The 27,580-nt window shown below is 37.8% G+C and overlaps 1 protein-coding gene across 2 annotated transcripts in view; it reads left to right on the forward strand.

Moving 5' to 3' along the window:
* The first annotated feature begins 19,677 nt into the window (after nucleotides 1-19,677).
* The window catches only part of snx2 (sorting nexin 2), a 129,875-nt gene continuing 121,972 nt past the window's right edge, over nucleotides 19,678-27,580 (forward strand). The window contains exon 1 of one of the 2 annotated variants that reach the window (XM_039759003.1): nucleotides 19,678-19,866. In XM_039759003.1, the coding sequence (XP_039614937.1) occupies nucleotides 19,759-19,866 (108 nt within the window). In that variant the 5' untranslated portion in view covers nucleotides 19,678-19,758. The remainder of the gene's footprint in view (nucleotides 19,867-27,580) is intronic. The other variant, XM_039759004.1, reaches the window with a different exon arrangement.

Here is a 27,580-nt window from a genome sequence, read left to right on the forward strand (position 1 = left end):
GAAGTAGTGAGTCTTCAGCCGGGATTTAAAGGCTGAGACTGAAGGGGCATCTCTTATGGAAGCAGGAAGACCATTCCACAGTTTAGGGGCCCTGTAACTAAAAGCTCGACCTCCCACTGTTATTTTATTAATCCTTGGAATCCTAAGCAGACCGGCATCTTGAGATCTTAATGTGCGCTCAGGTTTGTAAGTCATGATAAGTTCAGACAAGTAAGCGGACCTTGGCCATTTAATGCTTTATATGTTAAAAGGAGGATTTTGAAATCTGCCCTAAACTTAACTGGGAGCCAGTGTAAAGATTTAAGAACTGGGGTTATGTGTTCATATTTTCTTGTTCTTGTAATAATTCTTGCAGCGCATTTTGGATTAACTGGAGGCTGTATAGAGAACAGTTTGAACAGCCAGTGAACACCGCATTGCAGTAGTCAATCCTACTAGAGATAAATGCATGAATTAATTTCTCACAATCCTGTTTATTTAGAAAGCGCCTTAATTTCCTAACATTTTTAAGATGGAAAAACATGTTTTGGACGACTTTGTAATATGCGCTTTAAATGACATGCTAGAGTCAAAGATAACTCCTAGATTGCGGGCTGATTCAGTAAAATTAATTGGGATTCCAACTGAGTTAAATGACGACAAAATATTGCTGTGATCAGCGTCATTCCCTCCAACAATTAACATCTCTGTTTTATCTGTATTTAAAGACAAGTAGTTCTCATTCATCCATTCCTTTAATTCACTAACACAACTAATTAAAGACAACATCGGAGAAACTTCATTTGATTTAAATGAAAGGTATAACTGGGTGTCATCTGCATACAGTGAAAATTAACATTATGTTTCCTAATGAGAGATCCCAGTGGAAGCATGTAAAGTGAAAACAGTAAAGGTCCCAGTACTGAGCCCTGGGACACCATATTGAACTTCTGTGTATAATGATGGAGTACTGTCAGCACATTTCTGTACATACTGGAATCGATTTGATAAATAAGAACTGAACCAAGCGAGCACGGGCCTGTAAGCCCAACATCGTTTTCTAGCCTGTGCAGTAAAATAGAATGGTCAATGGTGTCAAATGCTGCACTTAAGTCCAACAACATAATTACAGTGGAATTTCCTTCATCAGAGGATATCAGAATGTCATTTACAACCCGTGTTAGTGCCGTTTCTGTACTATGACCAGTGCGAAAGCCAGACTGGAATTTCTCAAATAAATTGTAATGCTAAGGTGTGACTGAAGCTGACTGGCGACTACTTTCTCTAGTATTTTAGAGGAAATGGTAAATTTGAAATAGGCCTATAGTTATTTAGTATGTGTGGGTCTAGGTCTGACTTTTTAAGTAAAGGTTTAATGACTGACACTTTTAGTGCATCAGGTATGGTGCCATGCAGTAATGAACTATTGATAACGGTTAGAATAGGCACTGCAAGAACATCCATTGCACTTATTACTAGTTTTGTTGGCACTGGATCTAGGGAACAAGTAGTGGGCTTCATTTTAGTAATTAAAGTTAAGACTTCCTGGTGAGTTACAGGATTAAAATTACTAAAGTGCTGAATGCAATGTGCGACAGGGTCTGCTAAGCTAGTATTTGGTTTGTACTGTGATGCTGAGATCTGGGATCTTATATTTTTAATTTTCTCATTGAAGAAGTTCATAAAGTCTGTACTGCTAATATCTGATGGTATTTTGCACTGTTGATCTGAATTGCCATTTGTTAATTTAGCCACTGCTCTAAAAAGTACCCTAGGATTTTTATTATTGCTATCTATTAATGTAGAATAGTATTCTGAGCGAGCTTTAAAGAGGGCTTTTTTATATTTATTTGAAATTAAATATTACAATTATGAACTCCAACAACTTTCACCTACAACCTAAGGGAAGCCATAATTCACCAAAATACAAAGGTGAAAGGTGATCCCTCAGGTATGAGCCCAGAGTGGACCTTCCTCTTGAAGTTCCATCCATAGAACACAAGGAACGTAATAAAAAACATTTAGAACACAATACATAAATACTAAATAATGAATAAATGAAACAGAAATGTAAAAATATGAAAAATAACAACTGCAAAATAAAAACTAAAACAAAAAAACACAGAAAATGTATATATATAACCCAAGGGGAAAAAAACTTGGCACAACATACTGTAACAGTAATATCACAAATGTGATGCTCATGGACATGCGGCAAGTTTCCTGTAACATGTAAACAGTCCCACAAAGCAGGCCAGGGGCCTCATGCATAACACCGTGCGTAGAATTTGCACTATAACATGACGTAAGCACAAAAGCTGAAATGTGCTTACATACAGAAAAATCTACATGCAGGAATCTGTGCATACTCCAACTTCCACGTTCTTCCGCTCTATAAATCCCAGTCAGCGTGAAAAGTAACGCTCGTGCACACGCCATGTCCCGCCCCAACTCCTCCCAAAATTACGCGTCTTTGAATATGCAAATCAATATAAATCGCCCTTAAGCTCAGCCTTCTGTGAAAAGACAATGGGAAAAGCACGGGGGAAAATATAAGAATTTCAGCGAATACCAAGTGGAGGCAAAGGAAAAGCATACTATTTGTTGATTTAAACAGTGGTATAATCAACAAAAGGAAGTTGATCGAGTGACATAGCGTGTCGGAGAAACTCGAAAGCTCAAGTTCATAAAGTTGCACAGTGGCAAAATAAAAAAGAAGTCACATATCAAAGTCACCATGAAAAGGCGAGTTGTAGCCCACCATCTGAGCTTATTAGGGTACAGACAAGAAAAATAGGCACAAAGTGGGAAAAAAGCACAAAATGTCAACTTTAATCTCGAAATTTCCACTTTAATCACGTAGTTTATTTTGTCATTAAAGTAGAACATCATAAACTTTATCTTAAAATCATTTACTAGTTTCTCAAATCCCATCATAACTAAAGTAGCATGTTAAATGCTTTGTTTTGTATTTGATCTTCAATGTGCTCTATGTGTGTGAATCACTACGTGCTTCCGTTCTTTCTCTTTCTCCGGCAGGACACAGAATCCATTACATTAGTGATATTACAGCTCTCTGAATAATTAAAATACTGAGATGTATATGTGGTATCATTTTCATGATGATTGGAATGAAAGGATGTTATTAAGAACACGATGGCACAGTGATTGTTCATGTCTCACACAAGACGCTGCTGCGCCATGCGTGACCTTCGATCAAATAATTTATTGTAGCAGTACTGTCTCTTTCAAACGTACTAACCTTCAATTCCTGTCCTTACTTTTCTTTCCCCAAATACCAAATCACAAAACAATCAGCTCTGGAATAGATGTTAAGCCATCTGTAAGCTTACAATGATGATTCTTTAAAACTTTTAAGGAACATTGAAATATCTTCATAGTACGTGCTTAATTATTCTATTCATCTATCCTTACAGTGTTGCGCCAGCCTCAGCAAATATACAGCACGAGGCAGGAACAATACGTGAACTTGCTAGCGCTGCGGCACTGTGTCCTCACATGTTTAATTACAATACAGATTATTTAAATGAAGTTAAAGTTTTATCTGTATAATATAATCAATATATTTTGCTGCATTTCATCTTAAAAATTATACCGTCATCATATGTAAATACGCGCTTTATAAAGTAGTGCAGGTTGTGCAATATTATAACTATAGTGCAAGTTTACAGTGGGGTAATTGTACTTATAAGTACAAACAGTTCTACAAGGAGCAATTGATTGAATGCATTTATAGTTCTTGGGATGAAACTGTTTCTAAACTGCGAGGTCCATACAGGAAAGGCTTTGAAATGTTTTGCCGTGGATGAGGCAGTGTGTGCTTGATGCTGTATACCGATAATTCTCTTTCCGATTAGCTGCTGCTGTGATTCCCCACTCAGATACAGTTATATAAATACTCCGAGTGGTGCTGTGAGAGTAATATGGAAAAAGATGATCCGCTGTGGCAACCCTTAAAGGGAGCAGCTGAAAGAAGAAAAAGAAGAAGATGGTGCTGTGAGAGTAACAACGCTAAAGCAGTTATGGTATTTGGAATACTATGGCCGTTCCCTGGACCATTATATTGTTACAAGTTAATTACAATCAGATGCATTACATGGGCGGCACAGTGGCGCAGTGGGTAGCGCTGCTGCCCTGCAGTTAGGAGACCTGGGTTCACTTCCCGGGTACTCCCTGCGTGGAGTTTGCATGTTCTCCCTGTGTCTGCGTGGGTTTCCTCTGGGTACTCTGGTTTCCTCTCAAAGACCTACAGGTTAGGTTGCATTGGCGATTCTAAATTGACCCTAGTGTGTGCTTGGAGTGTGGGTGTATGTGTGCCCTGCGGTGGGCTGGCACCCTGCCTGGGGTTTGTTTCCTGCCCTGTGTTGGCTGGGATTGGCTCCAGCAGACCCCCGTGACCCTGTAGTTAGGATATGGCGGGTTGGATAATGGATGGATGCAACTAATGGAACTAATCAACAATATGTGGTTAGTTTCAGTGTATTTATAAAGCTGTATCAGGAAAATAAAGAGCACTGCTTTGACGCTGGGTGCCACCAGTCTGCAAAACCGAGCGGAGATCTTGTGTACGACAGGGTATGAGGTACTGAGGAAAAGTGTGTGGCTTTACGCCAAGTGTAGGTTTTATACATCGCGATTTGAATGCTTACAAAATGAGCAAAATCCTTCACAAATTCTCTATAAAGAAAAACCTATAATACTTTACAAAATAATGTAAAAGAACATGTATTATCATGATTTTTTTCAATTGGATACAATGGGGGGGGGGGTTTGTATGGGGAATTTGTCTCCATTTTTCCCCTGGTATCTAGGCCTCCACCCTAACAAACCCTAACACTAAACATAACAGAAAGTGAAAGCCTTACATGGCCAGAGTAAGCAAAAGCACTAGTTTGCCCAAAGGTGCTCTCAAACACTATTCAACAAAAAAAAGGAACAACAAAATAATGAAAGAAAATTCGCAAAGCAAAAGACATCAATAATAATCAATAGCTGCAAACTGAAACAGTACCAAAGATAGGCCAGAGAAAAACCGTCACATTGATAACAGAATAATTAAAAAAGAACAAAAAAGCTGACAGTTTACCCAGGTAACAGCCAATAAAAAGGTATAATATCAAATATATTTCACCAGTGTCCTGGAGTACATGAATAAGTATTATATCAAAGGCGCTATATAGGAACGTGATCCGACACAGACCCACACCGGAGGCACGTATAAAAGCAAAGGAACATTTATTTTTCTTGACCTGTGGGGAACGTCTTCCTCGTATCCCACAGGCACAACACAGTCCCAAAGCAGACCAGTAAAGCACACAAAAGCACCAACACTCTTCTCCTTTAACCACCACCACTCCTCTTTGTTAAGCTTCATCCTCCTCCCTACTTTGGTCATTGAGTGGTGGCTCAAGGCCCTTTTTATAGTCCACCCATACAGGCTCAGGAGTCCCAGCTGCAGCACCCCATGGCGGCGCCTTGCGGGACCCAAAAGGCAGCACCCAAGTCCGAATCCCATGAAGCCCTGTGGGAAACCGAGGCACCGCTCCAACCAAGGGGGGGCGGACATCTAGCGTCCAGGGGGTGGTATTGCACAGTCCATGGCTGCTCCTCCTGAACATATAGTGAAGGGGCGAATTTTATATAATAGATAATATAATATTGAATATTAACGGGACTTAGAGGCTTTTTGGTACCGAAAGTCAATAACCAGTTCCTTTGTTTTGCTGATGTTAAGATGCAGACAGGTCTCTATGCACCAAGAAACAAACTCTATTTCAGCTCCCTTATCAATACACCCAAGAATTATCAGAGAATTTCTATAAGTGACTTGACCTAGATCATGATATAGTTTAACATTTTAATATTGTTTTTACTGTTTTAGCACTTTGTATAATACATAATACTATGTTTCATATTTCATAAATCCCTTCTTATAGTTTGCTTCTGATGTTGTCATCCTTATGTTTTTAATTAATGTCCTAACCTTCCTTTTATCTGTATATAGCACTTTGCACCCACCTACACTGAATTACATTTTTTTCAAGGGTTTACCCAGCTTTGAAAACTTTACAAGTGTATATCAATTGTTTTCGCTGCAGCTACCTGCAAATTTGGGGTTATCTCCTAATGTCACAAATATATCTCATTATGCCTGTCCAAATCTATGTTGTAATGGCCTCAGCATGGATAAAAAGACGTTGTATAATCTTATAGAAATTAATTTGATTCAATTTCCTGCTCATTATCCCTACATTTATTTGTGTACATAATTAATATTATATACTTTAAAGTGCTTTATTCTGTATTATTGCACAGTAAAATCCTTATCATAAATTACTTGCCTTTAATATCATTCATGTGCTAAATAAATTTATGAGAAAGCATTCCTTGGGCTTTGCCAGGAGAAACATCAAGACGTTTCCTTCTTGTCCCAAGATTTATAGAAATGAGATGGCTAGGTTCCTAGTTTTCACACTGATTGGTTTATTACATCAAAATAATTTTATCTTAATGTTACAAAGAGGGTTAGCACACCCTGGCATTTGAGACCCCAACATGTCTGAGCCCTGAACATGCTGTCATATGACGTGTAGTAAGGTCATTCAGTCTATGCTATTAGAACATTAGAACAATCTAGACAAGAACAGGCTATTCAGCCCAATAAAGCTCACCAGTCCTATCCATTTATTTCTTCCAAATAAACATCAAGTTGAGTTTTAAAAGTCCCTAAAGTCTTACTGTCCACCATACTAAGTTTCCAACTGTGCCCCCATGTTCTTGATGAATTCATTTTAAAATAACAGTCTCGATCCACTGTACTAATTTCCTTCATAATTTTAAACCCTTCAATCATGTTTAGAGTCCACTATGACTCCTAAATCCTTCTCATAATGTGTTCTCTCCATTTTTTGGCTGTCCATTGTGTATTCAAACCTAACATTTTTACTTTCTATGTGTAATACTTTACATTTACTGACATTAAATTTCATCTGCCACAAATCTGCCCAAGCCTGTATGTTATCCAAGTCCTTCTGTAACGATATAATGGATTCCAAATTATCTGCTAACCCACCTATTTTGGTATCATCTGCAAACTTAACCAGCTTGTTACTTATATTGCTAATGAAGGCATTTATATATATTAAAAATAGCAGCATCCCTAGCACTGACCCCTGTGGAACACCACTCTTAACATCAGCCAATTCTGATGAGGTTCCTCGCACCATCACCTTCTGCTTTCTGTATCTGAGCCAATTCTGCACCCATCTAAATACATCACCACAGCTGCTGAGCTGCTTATCCGTGTGACTTTGGAATTGCTATTCTCTGTAACCTTACACTCCTAACTTCTTGACACTCCTAAAGCATCAAGAGAAGACAACTGCTGGAGCACATAAAAGCACTTAAGATGACTTCTGCATTCATCTCTGCTGACTGTTGAATTGGGTCTCCTGACACAATCAGATTGTGGATGTGTATGCTGAAAGATACTTTAATATGAGCTAAGTATAAACATATTATTTATATTATAATTGATCTGTGTTGTGGTGAGCCTTCGAGATGGCACTGTAAGCAGAAAGACGTTTCTACAGTGCAAATCTTGGTATCGAGCCTGGTCCATTAGTGGAGCTAATGTTCCCTGATGGACACAAACATTAAACTCTTTAAGTATTACTAGCTGATTTGATATACAGACTGATATCATATCAATTTTGTAAAAAATAAAAAGTAGCTTAATAGAGATACAAAAACTTTTTCTTCTTTTGGCTGCTCCTGTTAGGGGTTGCCACAGCGGATCTTCTTTTTCCATATCTTCCTGTCTTCTGCATCTTGCTCTGTTACACCCATCACCTGCATGTCCTTTCTTACCACAACCATAAACCTTCTCTTGGGCCTTCCTCTTTTCCTCTTGCCTGGAAGCTCCATCCTTAACATCCTTTTCCCAGTATACCCAGCATCTCTCCTTTGCACATGTCCAAACCAACGCAATCTCGCCTCTCTGACTTTGTCTCCAAACCATCCAGCCTGAGCTGACCCTCTAATGTACTCGTTGTTAATCCTATCCATCCTTGTCATACTCAAGGCAAATCTTAGCATCTTTAACTCTGCCACCTCCAGCTTTATCTCCTGTTTTTTGGCCAGTGCCACTGTCTCCAACCCCTACAAAATAAACAATGTAATATCATCACTATAAATCAATTTTCCACTCCTTACCTTACATATCATAATAACTGTTTAAAACTGTTTTCCCTGAGCACTACATAACACTTTTATTAAAACACAGGCTAATCAACACTCTCAGCATCACATAGTAATCTACTGATGAAATTCATGATATCAGATTTCACATGACAAGTGTACCGTATTGAACGTGTGAGTTCACCCTATAGCGCCTCAATATGATTACTAGTAGGGTGGCATATTCCTCTATTAACATGGCTTTCTTCCAAGACATTGAGCTTCCTCCCACAGCTGAGGGACATGCCATAATTTTACATGGAGACTCAAAATGCTAAATCATTGTGATCATGTGCATGAAAGCGTCCTAATTTTGATTGGCTTCTAATTACAGTACCTGTGATCCTCACAAAAAAAGCGGATAAAGTAAATGAATGAATGACTCCACATTGTCTGTCTGCTGTTATCAAAGGTTGAATTTTCATCATAGCTTCCTTGGGTAAATATGCATAAAACAAGCTCTAACGACTCAAATAACATTCTTCAGCTATTTCAGTATATTAACATAAATACTTCTTTCTTTATAACTAACAGATGCATCTGTTCTTTGCAAGTCTTTTTAAATATCATTGAAAACTCCATCCATCCATCCATTATCCGATCCGCTATATCCCAACTACAGGGTGACTGGGGTCTGCTGGAGCCAAACCCAGCCAACATAGGGTGCAAGGCAGGAAACAAACCCCAGGCAGAGCACCAGCCCACCGAGAGGAACACACACACACTCACACACCAAGCACACACTAGAGACAATTTAGAATTGCCAATGCACCTAACCTGCATGTCTTTGGACTGTGGGAGGAAACCCACGCAGACACAGGGAGAACATGCAAACTCTACACAAGGAGGACCCGGGAAGCGAACCCAGGTCTCCTTACTGTGAGGCAGCAGCGCTACCCACTGCACCACTGTGCCCCCATCATTGAAAGTTTAAATACAAATACACTTTAAAGAAGCACTATAGTGCTTTCCATTTTGAATTTTTTTTTTTATTTTACTGCACTATAAGTCAATATGTTACTTTCAGGTTAGGGTGTCAATATATAATTTAAATATTCAAAGAAACTGAAACATGGGTAAATTATTGAACATACTGCATGTAGTAATAGGTGTGACAAATTAGGGGCTTTCTCGCTCCCTTGAACCCTCAGATCACACGTTAGACACCAGGTAAAAGTCCAAATAATTATTATTTATTATAATAATAAGTGCACAAAGCACCCTCCACTCCCAAATACTCAATAAATAAACAATACAATACAATAATCCAATCCTCCAATCTCCCAGACGCTTAGCCACCCTGCCTCCCAACTCAGCTCACCTGTCTGAGATCTCCCACAGTCCTTTATAGTCCTCGACCTGGAAGTGTTTCTGAGTCCTCAGTCCATGTGATTATCCAACACATCTGGGTCAGGTAAAAACTTCTCTTTTTCTTCAGCCCGGAAGTATATAATTTCTTCCGTTTCCGCAATCTTGAATTACTTCCGGGCTATAAGGAAAGTATAAGTCCCTGGGCCTCCCTGCAGTGTCCTCCGGTGGCCCCCATGGTATCTAGCAAGGCTGTGGTGAAAAACTCCAAGTTCCATGATGCCCAGCTAGAATTCGGGGCCCTTCCATGTTGCAAGGATGGCTCCATCTGGCGGTTTGGGGTTGTTGGCCGGGATACACGGCCGGCAATCCCACACATAGGTCAAAATATCAGTGATGGGTAACATTTTTAGTTATAGTATATAAGGGCATAAATGAACAGTTAAGTGCACCTCAACCAAATAAAGTTGTCTATGTGAGAAGCACCTTGAGCATAAGTTGATGCTTATTTTTATATACATGACATTAAAAGGCATGGAGAACTCTAAGCAGAATAAGAACGGCTGGTGTTTAAACTGGAACAGATAATTTAAAGAAGTTAAGTGAATATGGAAATAAAAAAATAAATATAAAACTCCTTTACCATATCCCTTTAAAATTGCCTCAGTCACAAACTCATTTAACTTGACATTCTGTTCCATTGCACAATTTTAAAGGTGTCTGAACTGAGCAGGATTGTTGGAGTTTAAATTTTCATATCAATGGCCATTTTCCCTTCCCGCCAAATAGTCTGATTTTATGCTATATTGAAAAAGCTGACCCGCTTTTGAAATGCTGGCTATTTGGTTCTGTGCACTGTTGCAAATTCATAAGAAATAAAAAACGTTTTTTAGACTGGGCTATCCTACAAAATACTCCCAGAATTCTTTAATAAGTCATGCTCTCATTTTGCATGATGTGATAATAAATACATAGACACAGAAAGTCACAATTTTCAATTTATTTATGGTTTCTGATTTGTTGTCCCCTATAGGGTGTATACTCCCAGTTTGTGCAGGATTTTTTTCTTGGTAGTGTTTTAAATTTTATAGATATGGCTTTAAGTCACGCTTGCAACATGCCATGTACGTATCTAGTTTTGTTCTAATCATTAATGTGTAACATTCACATTCTGCCAAATATTATAGAATTTTAATTCAAGGCATGCCTGCTCTCTGGTGGGGATTCTAATAAACTGACTTAAACGACAGTCATTTAGTCCTCTAATATAATCCTGCTCTAGTCGTCCACTTATTTATTCAACTGACACACTTTATATTTCAGTAATTAAAGTCTTCTTTCCACATAATATCAGTAATTCTGCACACTTATGTTTGTTATTATCAAATTTTATTTTTAAATTAAAGAAGAAATCATTTTCTTTTCTCAGTTAGAAAGAGAACATAAAAATAATGACAATAAAAAGATTAAATATAGTTACATTATATATAAAAATAGCAAAACAATATCAAAAATTAAGTCCGTAAATTGTAAGAAATATTAGTGGAACCAGAGCTAGCTGTGATCCTCATGGATCCAGTGTTTACTTTCCATAAATCAACATTTTCTGTGTGGAGTTTGCATGTTCTCCTAGTGTTTGTCCGTGTGTAAATCTGTGTCCTGATTCTCTGTTTTTTCGCCCGCATTCTCATAGATGTGCCACATATAGTATATTAGTACCTCTAAATTGCCTACTGAGAGGGTTTGTGTGAGGGGACTCTGCAATGGCTCTCTCTGAAGGGTTGTTCTCTGCTTTGTGCCCAGTGCTACTGTGATTGGTTCCCCACTTACCCAATTTGTATTAAGCAATTTTGGATGCAATGAGATTAAATAATAACTTCAAACAGAAGTTAATCTTAACAGATGTTAAAGGAATAACATGGTACAGGAGACAGTAATTGTTTGAATTCATTTGCTAAATTTTATAACATTGCTTGGTTACTAGCTTTGTAGGAAAGAAACTGTAAAGTCCACAGACACAACAAAGAAACATTGAGTGATTAAGCAAAGCTAAATACTGTATCTGGGGTTATCCTCTTGAAAATATATTGATTTGCTACACTAAACATAGTGTAGCATCTGCACTGATGAGCCAAAAACATTATGACTACCTTTTTAATATGCTGTTGTTACTCTGGGTGCCATCAAAACAGCTTCAACCCACTAAGGCATGGACTCTGAAAGACTTCTGAAGTTGTCCTGTGGTATCTGGCACCAGGACATTAGCAAAAAATCTCTAACTTCTGTAAATTTTAAGATGGAACTCCTGTGAATTGGAGTTTTTTGTACACAAGTGCTGCACCCAGTCTGCAACAATGCTTAAGTAGGTATTACGCGTTAAATTAACATCCACATGAATGCACAGACCCAGGATTGCCCAGAAGAACATTGCCCAAAGCATCTTCCTCCATTGGCTGGTCTTCTTCCCATAGTGAATCCTGGTTCCATTTCTTTTCCAGGAATGCTGTTTCATACCCAGCTGTCCACATGATGCAGCAAGAAATGGGATTCAATGGACCAAGTGAATTTCTTACTTTGATCCAAGGCGCATTTCCAACGCTCATGTGCCCATTGTCGGTGCTATGACAGTGGACAGGGGATAGCATGGGCACTCTGGCTGCTCTTCAGCTACACAGTTTCATATGTATTCAATGCACTTTGGTTTGTGATAGATTACTCCTGCAACCATCATTAAGATTATATATGATCTGTGCTTCAGTAGCTCTTCTGGTGGCTCTTACCAGACTGGACAGATGGCAGCCCAACACCATACCTATGGTTTGTGTTTTTCCTTCCATAAACCACTGTCAACATGTACTCACTGCTGCCCATGTGCACTCACAAGCCTTGTCGTTTCAGTATGGCTCTGACCCAATCCCCTGGTCATAACAATTCAGCACTTATCAAAGTAACTGAAGTCTTCACACCGGCCCATATCTTCGGCATTCAACACATCGACTATGAGTAATTAACATCAGCTCCCCATTGCAAATATCTAAAACCTAATATAATAATATTATAATATATATATAATATAGTAGCTCGAGGCGTCACGGTGGTGCAATGGGTAGCGATGCTGCTTCGCAGTTAGGAGACCCAGGTTTGCTTCCCGGGTCCTCCCAGCGTGGAGTTTGCATGTTCTCCCCATGTCTGTGTGGGTTTCCTCCGGGTGCTCCGGTTTCCTCCCACAGTCCAAAGACATGCAGGTTAGGTGCACTGGCGATTCTAAATTGTCCCTAGTGTGTGCTTGGTGTGTGTGTGTATGTGTTTGTGCATGCCCTGTGGTGGACTGGTGCCCTGACCAAGGTTTGTTTCCTGCCTTGTGCCCTGTGTTGGCTGGGATTGGCTCCAGCAGACCCCAGTGACCCTGTAGTTGGGATTTAGCGGGTTGGATAAAGGATGGATGGATATGGGAACTCATGAATTATTCGAACATCACATTGAACCTGTGCAAACAAGCAAAAATATTTGTATTTTAGTTTTTTCTTTAAATTTTAATTGGTTTTCAGTCCTTATCTCAACTTTTCTTAACCAACTATAATAAATTTCTTTCTCTCTGGAATAACAGAAAAATGAAAACCTTGTGAGGACATTTTTGAGTGATGAAAATATATTTTAAAAATTGATAATGGAGTTTTTATGTGAAACAAAGTTTTTTTGAAATAGCATAGTTTTACATGGTGCTGATATTAACTCTCTCCAACTTTAAGGGATTAATTCTTTTAAACATATTATTGTCTTAAACGTAAGGTTATATCTAAAACTAAACTGAGTTTTCCAAAAGTAAAGGGAAGTCCATCCCTGCTTAATTAAGACCAGTATTCAAACATTTAGAACAACCCATATTTTTGTTTGTTTTTTTCTACACTGTATTTTTATTAAATAAAAGAAGTAGGACACCTCTATCTCTTCAAACATGCACTCCTTTAGAAACTAAAACCTATAGTTTTCTGAAATGCAGCCTTGGAATTTTCTCCTGTTGATTTGAAAATCAAATAATTTAGGAAATAATACAACATTTCCTTGGAATTTTGGCAAGGAGAGCTTAATGCTTGCAATATGTGGTGAACACTTCATTTTATTTGTGATAGTCTTGCCACAGAGACAGGTGAAAATGAAATCACCTTGAAACATCTGGTTTAATTTGTGTAAATGAAGGAGGCATTGAGCTACACTTGTTTTTGATATATTTATAATATTTATCAATTGAGCCAAACTCAGACTCACATTTTTACTTCTGCACTTTCAACCCAAATAGGTTTTTGTAAACTTTTAAAATTTTAATGTTCAAGGCAGTTTTAGTTTTTTATGTATCATAAATTTCAATAACAATACATTTCCTAAATTACTTAAATGCACACAGTTTATGCTATACAATAATTTAACACCTTTTAAGTGTATCCTTTGTACTAGTAGGCATCAAAACTTCCAAAAAAATATGAAGTATAAGCAGAGACACTAAAAATATGCTAATTTCAATAAGTAACTAAAAATAATTAACTTTCAGTAGTAATATTTTGCTCATGATTTTATCTCTTTATGAATCAACTGGTGTGGCTGTTAATATTGTCTGTTAAATAATCCTGACTGTTATTGTGATTGTGAAGTCTAGTATGGACAAAAGCAATCAGATCCAGGGACAATAAGAAATCTTCTCACAGAAAAGGAGCAGCGTGGCAGTAACACTAAATCTCGTACCACTATGTCAATTGAGAGTGAAAGCAGCATACATTACTTATGTGGTTCTTATTCCTGATCATGCAGTAGGCATAAATTCAGGCACAGTAAGTTTGTCCTTAGTATTTATTTATGTACAAAAATGTTACATATTGGTCTTTATTAAAGTGCCTAAGAGCATGTGTCATATCCATCCATCCATCCATGCATCCGTTGTATGTATGAAACCTAGCAGTCCTTTAGAATAGGGGTTGGGCTATCTAATGCATTTTCTAATAAGATACTGCTGTGTAATAAAACCTTAACAAAGGCTTTTTTGAACTTAAAAAGAATTTCCAACTACCAATGACAGTATATCAAGAAGAGGATACATCTATGAGTCACTTACCGATATATTAAAATCAAATTTTACAATTAAGACTTTACACAACAACAAAAGAATGATTCAGAACTGTGTTGTTCAGAAATTGTATTGATCCATGAGATTAAAAGTTTTTTTTTAGCAACAATGCTTTTGATACTACGAGGATTACATTATTAAGGCTTTATATTATAAGACTATTATTTTAGCATGACATACTCTTGTTAGAGCTTCTGCTGAGATTTATTTCTGATTAATCTCTTTTTTCTTAAATAATTCTAATAATTGTTTTTGACTTTCCATTTGCTTTCTATATTCAGTGTCCATGATGGTTCTTTTTTGCCTTTGGTTTGGTATGTTCTATATAATAAATTTGTTTTCAGATGTTTTATGTCCAAATGAAATTGCAGGCCAGTGGAATGCTCTCAGTCAGACTACATTGAACCTAGAATAGTTGTAATTTGGAATTACATCACTCACCATGGAAAGGCACATACTTTATGTACTGTGTAATCTTCACTGTGAATTTCACGTAAAGGGCTAACACAGTGCAGTTGAGGGGCACTGCAAATGATGTCTCAAGGGTACTTTGCCTGGGGGGACATCAATGTAATAAAAGGATGGCAGGTGGCTATTCATTTAAGTAAGTTACACCCCTAGACCGTTTGTGGGCAGCAGCTATACTTCACCCAGGTAATCCCAGAGTCCACAATAGATCCCGGGAAATGTAGTTGGAAAGCACACAGGGCATAGTACTTGCCTTATCCTGGAAGTACATCCTGTAACAAATAGTGGAAACTGGAAGTACTTCTAAGGCACAGCTTATAAAGTTCTCAATCAGAGTGCATGGAACTGTAAAATTGGAAGAATTTACGGTTCTCCTGGAAAGGAGAAACAGGAAGTAGGAGAAAGAAAAAAATAAGAAGCTAATGTTCAAAAGAATGAAGAAGAATATCATATGGTGACGAGGAAGCCTGAAGAATTGTCAGGGAAGACACTCTTATTTAGTTAACCTCATAAGGTACAGGGTTGTGTGTGACCAACCTCTTCTGTGTTTCCACCCTTCTATTTTTCTCTCCTGGTTTTTTTTTTGAGTTTCCTTAATAAATATCCTGTAACTTGTAACTTAGGTCCTGCTTAAGTATTGCACTAGCCAGTGACATACTCAGCAGAACACCCTGTAGATTACAACTGTAAATTTCTGTATATATATCATGATGATTCTCTATTCATGTTTCAACATTTTATTTTTGTGTTTATGTTGCATTTCTTTTATCCATACTAAACTGCTCAAAAAAATTAAAGGAACACTTTGAAAACACATCAGATCTCAATGGGAAAAAGAAATCCTCCTGGATATCTATACTGATATTGACTGGGTAATGTGTTAGGAACGAAAGGATGCCACATCGTTTGATGGAAATGAAAATGATCAACCTACAGAGCCCTGAATTCAAAACAATCTGACAAAAATCAGAGTGAAAAAATTATGTGGCAGGCTAGTCCATTTTGCCAAAATTTAATTGCAGCAACTCAAAATTGTAAGCAGCACTTTGTATGGCCCCTGTGTTCTTGTATACATGCCTGACAACATCGGTGCATGCTTCTAATGAGATGACAGATGGTGTTGTGGGGGATCTCCTCCCAGATCTGGACCAGGGCATCACTGAGCTCCTGCACAGTCTGAGGTGCAACCTGGTGGCATTGGATGGACCAAAACATAATGTCCCAGAGGTGTTCTATTGGATTTAGGTCAGGAAAGTGTGGTGGCCAGTCAATGGTATCAATTCCTTCATCCTCCAGGAACTGCCTGCATACTCTCACCACATGAGGCCAGGAATTGTCGTGCACCAGGAGCCACTGTACCAGCATAGGGTCTGACAATGGGTCCAAGGATTTCATCCTGATACCTAATGGCAGCCAAGGTGTCTTTGTCAAGCCTGTAGCGGTCTGTGTGACCCTCCATGGATATGCTAATTCACCCTTTGTACATTCTCATTTTGTGTGGTCCATTTTTCAAAATTGCAGACACTATTCATTACTAATGTGAGTGTGGAGATACATCAAGGATGCAGTCATGTAGTTACAAGTTTTATTGAATATCACATACTTTTGCTGAAAAATAAACACACTTTTAAAAATCTCTTAATGTTCTTTAAGTAAGATCTGATTTAAGTTTCACGTGCATAAAAATAACAATTTCTCAGACCCAAATTGCTCTCAAAAGAATTGATCCATTTAAAAAGTACAGGGTGGTCCAGATCTGATTATGCAGATCCAGATCATCTGGATGACTTTGATTTATGCGGGGATGATTCCAGTTCGGCGCGAAGATGATTCTTCATGTCATCAGTTCTCACACTTCTCGATGATCCGGGATTTTTCAGGTGATTTTCTATGTAATAAACTTAATAAGTTATAGCATAATGAAAATTGCATAATCAGATCTGGACCACCCTATACATTCTAGCTAGGTAAAGATTAGTCATGTGAATGATTACATGAGGGCAAAAGATGTGCAGTAATTAGCTGTTCTGTTTCACTGCTTCAGGGATCAGGGTTCAAATTCCAGCTGTGTTACACTTTTAGAGTAAAGTGTGCCAGATCTCCCTGTGACTGTGTTTCCTCCAGGAACTTTGGGATTCCGCACACACACTAAAGAATGCATGTTAGCTGGATTTATTGAATAGGCTTCTAATACCAAGCTGCAAGAATAAGCTCTGACTCAAAAGTATAATGGAATATGTGAGTTCAGAGGATGGATGGATAAATATGGGAAATCATAAACACTTTTTTAGAATATTCTCAAATACCTGAATTTCCTTCTTTCCTTTTCCTTCATTGATTATAGAAACTACAATTAATTGTTCAGTTTTTGGGCTTTGGGGAAATTATGTTTTTCATGACTGCTTGCATATTTTCTAATTTTATAAGAAAACTCTTCTTGTGTCTCTCAATGTACCTACCAATACTGCTGCATGACACAGGGAATTTCCTCTCCACTGAACAGCAAATGGAAAATGATACATTTCATTTTAAAAATCTTGAAAAGTAAAAATGGTAAAAAAATAAATAATAAAGCACAATGAACAAGGTAAAAAACACTAATTTCCACACAGCCTTAGCAATCAAATTAACATACACAGCTACAGTACTGCAAACTTGTATTTATGGTAGGAGGAGGTCTAGGCAGATTATAGTTCCTTGGTACATCAAATGAAAGGCTGGCGAGTTTTTGACACAACAAAACATTACAGGGGCATAATTAGAGAAAATACATAAACATACATTATATAAGAGGTTTAGAGGCTCAAGTATGATAAAACCTAAGGCTGTTTTTAAAAATGTATCTGATGTAAGTCAAGTACAGTATGCTGCATAAAAGGTTTTTCAGTTCATCCATTCATGCATTCATTCATCCATCCATTTTCCAAGCCTATTTTATCTTGAGCAGGATCACAGGGAATCTGGAGCATATCCCAGCAAGCACAGTGTGCAGTACAGGAACAATCCCTAGACAGGGCACCATCTATCGCTGGCGAACACACAGACACACACTTAGGCCACTTCTGCAACATCAGCACACCAAAGCTGCATGTCTTTGGATAGTGGGAGGAAACCAGAGCACCCTGAGAAAAGTCATGTTGTCATGGGGAGAACAGACAAACTGTACCCAGGGAGGCCCCAGGTCATGAATCCTGGCCATCTTACTGTGAGGCAGCAGCACTACTACTGCGTCAATGTGCTCCACTTTTTCATTTCACTTTACTCTTATATAGCTCAGAAGACAGAGTTCTTACATTAATCTACACATGTGGTCTGTTCCAGTCATAACAGTTGAAATGTCCTAATGTTCTACATAGCTGAATATGTAAAATGTACATACATAAGCTCACATATTCGATGTACTGTATATTGTCATTTGACACTTTTTACTGCCTGTAAAAATGAGGTAAAATTCCAACTTAATCAAAATACCATAATGATATGACAGATATTGTCCCCCAAAATACATTTCTTGTTCAGACTGTGGCATAAGAAAACAGATGACAGATGTAAAAAAAAAATGTGTGTTGGCGTGGCTAGATTCCTGTGGCAAGACTGTAGGATGTAGAAGCCTGCAAAGGAAGCTGTTCTTACTAGGTATGGAAACAAGATGTTCAGGTAAAGTTGTGAGCCATAAAACACTACATCTGTTTGATCTGCAAAATACACCAATTTTAAGCTGAATATCTGAACAATTTTGCAAAAGATGTTAGAAAAGTGTTCTTTACACAGAGAATCACAGACACTCCTGCGATATTAATGGTTCACATATACTGGTGCATTGACAGAAAATACTGAAAAAGATCAGGTTGCTCCCCATCACATCCTGAGTGCTGAAGTGCTCAGCGTCAATATAAAAAACGGTCCTACAAAGCTATTTCGTCCACAAGTAAAAAAAATTTCCTGCCCATTGTATTTTACTGACTGACTGACTTTAGGATGTTACTGTTACCTGGGCTGATAGTTTAAAAAACCTGAATACCTTCTAACCGACAAGTCTCCAAAAGTATCACAGCTGTGTGTCACATGCACACATTTTACTAACACTTACGTGGCTTTAGGGCATAAAGACAAGCGCAGGCACAAAGTCCACTCCAGAATTTATTATCCAGGAATAAACTGGAAGTGTTGTTTCTACATCCTCACAAAATAAAAGAGGTGATTCAAGAACAAAATACTACATTTCTGGACTGCTTGCATCTGCCTGTCACTATTTGTCTATCTCACAAGACCAATCGCGGCTCAAATCGGGTGAGGTCGAGACCCTTTCAGGTCTATAGGTAATACAGAACGCTCCCAGAAAGTAAAAAGACTTCTTTACATATAAAAAATGTAAACTATAGTTTACGCATATACAAACCGAAATGCGTTCATCGTCAGACATAAATGAGTGACTCAAGTAGTAAAAAGAAAAAGAAAATAAAAAACTAGCGGGACAGAAAGAGCGCCTCGGTCATCTGTCAAGACGCGCAAGTCACAAGACCGGAGCGTGAGTGAGAGCGTCACGTGACCCTCCCTGGTCCTGACTGACTCTCGACTCTCTCGCTCAGACTGGGGTTTTGTTGTTCATTTATTATTACGGGAAGAAGATGGCGGCGGAGAGGGAACCTCCACCGTTGGGAGATGCAGAACAAACCGATTTCAGGGAACTGGAGGACGGGGAGGATCTGTTTATCAGTACTGCCTCAACGCTGGAGGTAGGGTTCCTTAGTTTGTACATGGACAATGTAAACAGGTCGGGCTGATGGTGTTAATGCACGAACTGTAACGTATTATTTAAATGATGCAAAGGGGAAAAAAGTCGGACGGGGCCCATATGAGCAAGCGGTTACCGAAGGAGCGAGGAACGTAAGTTGTATTTAAACTGTAGAAGGACACACAGAGTACAAGATCACGTCGGGATCAGCGGGGGTGGTGATCCACGTTATGTGAGACTCGTAAACGAGATGTACAGCTCCCCATGAACTGTCTGGCACTTACCACGCATGTGTGCAATTGTGGGAGATCAGATCTGAATGATTTCCCAGATCGCGAAAAATATCATCAGCGTAACGTTAACACTCATGCGCAGTTATGTTATGAATGAAATACGATCATCAGCACATAGGGCATGTCTACAGTGAAGTCCCTTAGAACACTTGCCGTCTGGTAAAAAATAAACTTAGGCAAACCAGTAAATTACTCGCTCTTTAAGAATGTAGCACTTTTCCCCACTACTGGACCATTAAAAACTTGTTTTCCTGCGTAATAGTATGTGACAGGCCTCTGTACACAGATTTCTTCTGGTGACGGGGCGCGGATGGCTTGACAGGTAAAGGGGCTGAACCCGCTGACACGAGTTAGCAGTGCGCATGCGTGTGCACCTGAACGGGCTGGGGATTCGTGTTCCTTTTATTTACAGCAGTTGTCACGAGGTGGGGGTGAGGTTAAGTAAATATAATGGGGCAACGGTTACAGCAAGAAACATAAAAGGTAGCTCATAGTGTAGTTTGTCAGGACAGACTTGCATTGTTCTTCTCTCAAATGTTAACTTTTATATTTTCTCATTCTTTTTTTGTTATATTTACCTGATGGTCTTTATGTTGTATACCTATGATTATGTTTGTTCCTGCCTAGCGTCAAGTGCCGCTCCAGCCATTCTCAAGCATAAATTGGATTAACCAAGCTCAAAAACAAATTAATTTTCGTCTCCGATATTAAAAAAAGAAGTGAAGCAACGATTGTGATATATGTTTTAAATAGCAATTAAAAGATTCATGTTAAACCAACGAGCGGCTTGCTTTCAAATCAAACCTATGGTAAAGTCAGTATATTACAAGCTTTGGTCAAGTTTTCACCCAACTGACCCAACTGAGTAAAGAACTAATAACTTATTGCAAACGGCTATCAGTGCAGATACTGTATGTTCGAAATTTCGTCCATGATCAGTTCTGTTAGCATTGTGCATTTTTGTGGACATTATGGCTTATCGTTTACTTTAGTTTGGCATATTAAAGTTTGCAGCTTTGCATGACGTATTTTAAAATAATTTTTGATCACTTACATAACTACAAAAACTGTATATTTAGGGCATGTCTTTAGGTGCTCTTTTATCAGAAACATAGGAATGCAGTTAATCAGCTATTGTCTTTTATAAGGTTTAAAACATTTTCTTTTTACAGCTATCTGTGCATATATGTCACAAACATCCTTCTCTGTTAGCTTTGATAATAATATGCATTTTAATAGGATGATTGGAATTTACAGTGCATATCGTCTTATACAAAGTTTAATCCATCATCACCTTGCCTCCAACTCTACATATAAGTTCAAAGCAGAAGTTTAACATGAACACTTCTTTCCAGTGTTCCACAGCTCCTCTTATTCCATGCACAGTGTTTGGGTTCATATAAATCTCTATTAGTCCTTCCAAAACAAATTTGAGCATTTATAGTTCTCCTTTAGATCGATGGAGTTTGCTAGAGTCAAAAAATTACTTGTGTAAATTGTATTTTTTTAATAAGCAGTAATTTAAAGTAAATATATTGATAATAAAGTAGATATAATTTTGTTGTTACATTAAATTTGTGTTATTGATTTTTAATCTTTGATTGTAAATTAGATTACAATCATAGATTACATCTTTTCACTTGTGGCATTCAACTTTTGTTACCTGTCTTGCTACACTTGCTGAACAAACAGGCCCTAGCCTAATGTTACTCGACTATATTTACCTCTTTTGTAAGTTGCTTTGGATGAAAGTGTCTGTCAATCAAAAAAATGTAAAATTTAAATGTTATGTTACATTTCATGTGTGTTGTATTCACTGTGTGATTCTTGCATTTTAGGTTTATTGGATTATTATTGTCATGTGCTATTGTTACACCAAGCATTCAAATATACAGTACTGTTGCCACTAGTCTGTGCGGTACAGTTTTATTGTACTATGTACACATGTCAGTAAACTGTACATGAAATTTGACTTGTTTAAGCTGGCACCGTGATGCATTTGTTCTTATTGTTGCTTTACAGCTCCAGGATAATGGGCTCGCATTCTGGCGTGGTTAATGTCATTGTGCAGTTGCAAGTTATCTTTGTACTTGTCACACATTATATAGTCTGCCTTTACCCTCTCTACTGATACACATGTTATGTGCCAGGTAAATTCGGGTGAGTCAAGTATGTTTCTGAGTGAGGTTACCATGCTTTTGACTGCACTTCCTAGATTGTTTCCTGCCTCGTACCACATGCTGCTGGAATGAGCTCTCTACACTTTTAAATTGGATTAAGGAGGTTCAAAAAGTGACTGTATGGCTACATATCTGCCTAATGGATATAATTTTAAGACAATTTTATTGTAACCTTCTCCTATATGCACATTTCCTGGGAACTCTCATATCTTTGAATCAGGTACTAGGGATGATTTTAACTGTAGCTTTTAGGGAAAAACCTAGGGGTTGGTGGCAGAATTGGCACTCCAACCACCATAAAAAAAACTCACACTGGTTCCATTCCACCTGAACTGGTGTGGTGCTGAATTGTCACCTGTTGCATGGCTAAACTTGGGGTAATCCGGGGTCCTGGTGTGTGGGGGGTGCGGCAATGCACTGTATCAGTGCATGCTCCTAACCTCTCTCTCTCTTTTAAAAATTTAATTTTTTATGTAATCCAATAAATCAAATAAGAAATCTTGTAAAATTGGTGCAAGGTTGTCATCACCACAAATATTTTACATTAAAAATAAACAGATGGCAAGCTCAAAGTGCTAAACAACAACTGCTTTCTAATCTTCAGTTTTTTCATTATACATACTTACTGTAAAAAATACAGCATTGAACTTTCGTAGTGCAGTAAACAAAAAGATTAATAAAGTAGTTTTGTCTTACCTTCCTTATATACATGCCTATAAAAGGCTTAGGTATGCAGACAGCATTTTCAAGAAGCAGGAATATCACAGTTGTTTATATTAAAGGATATTTGGAAAGGGACCATAATAAAGGTGTCCATCTGTTTACATGGGTTGCTTATATCATGGCTGTGTAATCCATCCTACTGACACAAACACTACATTTTTATGTGAGGCACAGTAACTTGAAGAGCATTAGCGAGTTGAGTGGAAGTGCCATTTTATTCTAACAGACAGTTTTTTTTTTCACTCTTATTTTGCAGAATAGCAGTACCATTATGTGTTCTTATAAAGAACAGTTACACTTGATAATGAAGTATGATGGAAGGGGAGTGTCTTGGCAGTTAACAGTGTTTTGAGTGTCACAGAATTTAAGATTTTCTGACCTTTCTACAGATCAGGACATGTCTACCTGTCAGAATTGGCTCTGTACTAGTGCAACATAAATTAACAAGTAATTAAGGAACTGTGGTTATGTGACTGTACTGTCCATTCTAGAGCAGATACACATCTTCTTTCGTGATTTACTCATTCCACTAATTTAAACTATTCTTTATTTTTTTCATTATTTTATTTTAAGAAAATCAATTTAAATGTATACAAGAAATTACTTTTATAAGACTAGGAAAACAAAAAGAAAAAAGGAAAAAGAAAAAAGATGAAAAAAACATATCAGAAAGTTTGTAAAGCAAAGCAACAAAACAGAATTAATCCCCCACCCAAGATAAAGTGAGGCGAGCTGACAGCATGGGCAAATATAGTTTGAAAAAGAAAAAAAAAACAAAGGGAAATTGTTCTTTTCCACCAATGTGAATGTTTATTCTAAAATTGTATGAATTAAATGTTGCCATATTTAAAAACTATTTAAACAGATCCTTTAAGCGAGAGTTTGATTTTTTTCCCAATTTCATATAGTATAGAACATCATTAAACAACTGGCTATAGAAAGGTGGGTTGGGATTGTTCCAGTTAAGCATGATAAGTCTACATGCTAGCTTGAGCATGGGAAAGGGTGCTATAATTAAAATTTATTATTAATAGTGTGGTATAGGCAGTTACAATCAATTGGTCCTTCTTTACTTTAGGACCATCTGGGAGTAACCAAACACAGCTGGTTAGGACTGATCGTGACGCCAAGAATATCTGATAAGCATTCAGACATCTTTGTCCAAAATTATGTTAATTTGATGCACTTCCAAAACATGTGGCCGAATGAGGCTGGAGTTAGATTGCGGCTCTAATCTCTCCTTTAAAATAACCAAGTTTTGACATTTGCATTCATTTATTTATTAGACTGCCTTGTCCAAATCGGCTTGTAAATCCTATAGTTCATCTGTATAACTCGTTAAACATACAGTTGTGCTTGAAAGTTTGTGAACCCTTTAGAATTTTCTATATTTCTGCATAAATATGACTAAAACATCATCAGATTTTCACTCAAGTCCTAAAAGTAGATAAAGAGAAACCAGTTAAACAAATGAGACAAAAATATTATACTTGGTCATTTATTTATTAAGGAAAATGATAGAATGTTACATATTTGTGAGTGGCAAAAGTATGTGAACCTTTGCTTTCAGTATCTGGTGTGACCCTCCTTTGCAGCAATAACTACAACTAAATGTTAGCCCATTCCTCCGTAAAGAACAGCTTCAACTCTGGGATGTTGGTGGGTTCACCTCACATTAACTGCTCGCTTCAGGTCCTTCCACAACATTTCGATTGGATTAAGGTCAGGACTGTGACTTGGCCATTCCAAAACATTAACTTTATTCTTCTTTAACCATTCTTTGGTAGACCGACTTAGGTGCTTAGGGTCGTTGTCTTGCTGCATGACCCACCTTCTCTTGAGATTCAGTTCTTGGACAGATGTCCTGACATTTTCCTTTAGAATTCTCTGATATAATTCAGAATTCATTGTTCCATCAATGAAGACAAGCCGTCCTGGCCCAGATGCAGCAAAACAGGCCCAAACCATGATACTACCACCACCATGTCTCACAGATGGGATAAGGTTCTTATGCTGGAATGCAGTGTTTTCCTTTCTCCAAACATAATGCTTTTCATTTAAACCAAAAAGTTCTATTTTGGTCTCATCCGTCCACAAAACATTCTTCCAATAGCCTTCTATTTTGTCCACGTGATCTTTAGCAAACTGCAGACAAGCAGCAATGTTTTTTTTGGAGAGCAGTGGCTTTCTCCTTGCAACCCTGCCATGCACAACATTGTTGTTCAGTGTTCTCCTGATGGTGGACTCATGAACTTGAACATTAGCCAATGTAAGAGAGGCCTTCATTTGCTTAGAAGTTACCCTGGGGTCCTTTGTGACCTCGCCGACTATTACACACCTTGCTCTTGGAGTGATCTTTGTTGGTCGACCACTCCTGGGGAGGGTTACAATGGTCTTGAATTTCCTCCATTGGTACAAAATCTGTCTGACTGTGGATTGGTGGAGTTCAAACTCTTTACAGATGATTTTGTAACCTTTTCCAGCCTGATGAGCATCAACAAGTCTTTTTCTGAGGTCCTCAGAAGTCTCCTTTGTTCGTGCCATGATACACGTCCACAAACGTGTTGTGAAGAGCAGACTTTGATAGATCCCTGTTCTTTAAATAGCACAGGGTGCCCACTCACACCTGATTGTCATCCCATTGATTGAAAACACCTGACTCTAATTTCACCTTCAAACTAACTGCTAATCCTAGAGGTTCACATACTTTTGCCACTCACAAATATGTAATATTCAGTCATTTTCCTCAATGAATAAATGACCAAGTATAATATTTTTGTCTCATTTGTTTAACTGGTTTCTCTTTATCTACTTTTAGGACTTTAGTGAGAATCTGATGATGTTTTAGGTCATACTTTTGCAGAAATATAGAACATTCTAAAGGGTTCACAAACATTTAAGCACAACTGTATGAACCACTGGCATATTAAATATTCTTTGCAGGGCTACAGAGTTATGTCACAGTTAGGACATTAACTAATGGGCTGCACTGTCTACACACTCTTACTTTTCAAGATATTTTTCATTGCTCATTTATTTTCCCCCATTAATCTTAAATGATCTGTGTAATCCTCTCCCATCTTCTTCCCATACAAATATTTGTGGTTGTCAGAACAGTCCTAACATACTAACTTTCACAATATGATACAAGTGAAGAAGTTCAAGAAATAAATCCCATCTTTCAAAACTTCATACTAATAAAAGAATATAGGTCAGAAGGATCTATATGCAAAATAAAAAATATGTTTCATTTCCTGCAGGCTTTTGTAACAACCATGTTTCCATCCAAGGTTTTTATTGCAAACAGCAAACATTGTCATTTCACACAGGAAAGTGAAAGAAAAAAATACATTTCTTAGTAAACTTAGAGGTACTGGCAAAATTTTTGGGTGCTCGACTTAATGACATCCTCTGGAAATCTTGGTTTCTCCCTGTATGCTTATATGGTAAGCTTGCAGAATTGTGTAATCAAAAAACATGGCATGACTTTAAACTGTGTACCCAAGTCCATTATTTTATTTAATCTGTAAATCTGCTTTACATTTGTTATAATTTTCAGATTTTCTTACATTAAACGATGTAGTTGCTTTGCTGAAATGTTTTATTTGCTGCTAAATTATGCAAAGCAATAAAGACTAAGAGACAAATGATCTTAGCTTTACCTTCATTCCAACTGAAATTTGTCACTTAATTTGAGGACTCATTTGTTTCCTGTGAGCAAGCCCTTTGTTATGTTCAAGTATTTGAGGCTATGACTTTGTAATATCATTTACAAAATTCCCAAGCAAAAATGAATATCCGGGGGCCTCATTTATAAAACTTTCCATGGATTTCAATGTGAAAATATGCACATTCCAAAAAAAAAAATCAGATTTATAAAACCTGGCATACGCATATTTCTATGCAATTTACCACTTATAAATCACAGTCTCCTTGTAAATATGCGTACTTGAACACACCTTGAAAGCCGCTCAAAAACATCCATATATGGAGCATGCTAATCACCCTCATATATATGCAGTCACAAAATGCTGCAGAATTTCATTGGGCCCCTTCCTTCTGTTGTGCTGAGACCCTGTCATCCTTATTCAAGACTATCTTAGTTATGCTTCGCACCTGAGAGTGCAAGATCATGCACAGTGTTATAGTGCCTCTCCTCTGTGCTCTGGAAAAGGTCTAAGGCACCATCCTTTGTGCGGGTAGCTTCTTTCACCTGGCACAAGTAATGATGTTATTGCTGTTACAATGAATAGTACAGGCCATATGAAAAACTGGGGATCCAGCCAGTTTCCTTACCAACAAGCCAGCCACCATGTACAGCACCATTACATCTATCAAAAATATTTTTCCTCAAAATAAATGAATCATGGGTTCACCCAGGCACTGAAACACAATGTTTGCCAGTCACACCTTGGATGACTTGTACATTAACAAAAGCAGCTTCATTCTCGCTAGGTGTCTTTATTGCTCTACGAGTGCAGTAAAGTGCACCGATTACATTAGGAGAACCACATTGCTT

This window comes from Polypterus senegalus, chromosome 7 (assembly GCF_016835505.1).
Source record: "Polypterus senegalus isolate Bchr_013 chromosome 7, ASM1683550v1, whole genome shotgun sequence".
Classification (NCBI taxonomy): Eukaryota; Metazoa; Chordata; class Cladistia; order Polypteriformes; family Polypteridae; genus Polypterus; species Polypterus senegalus.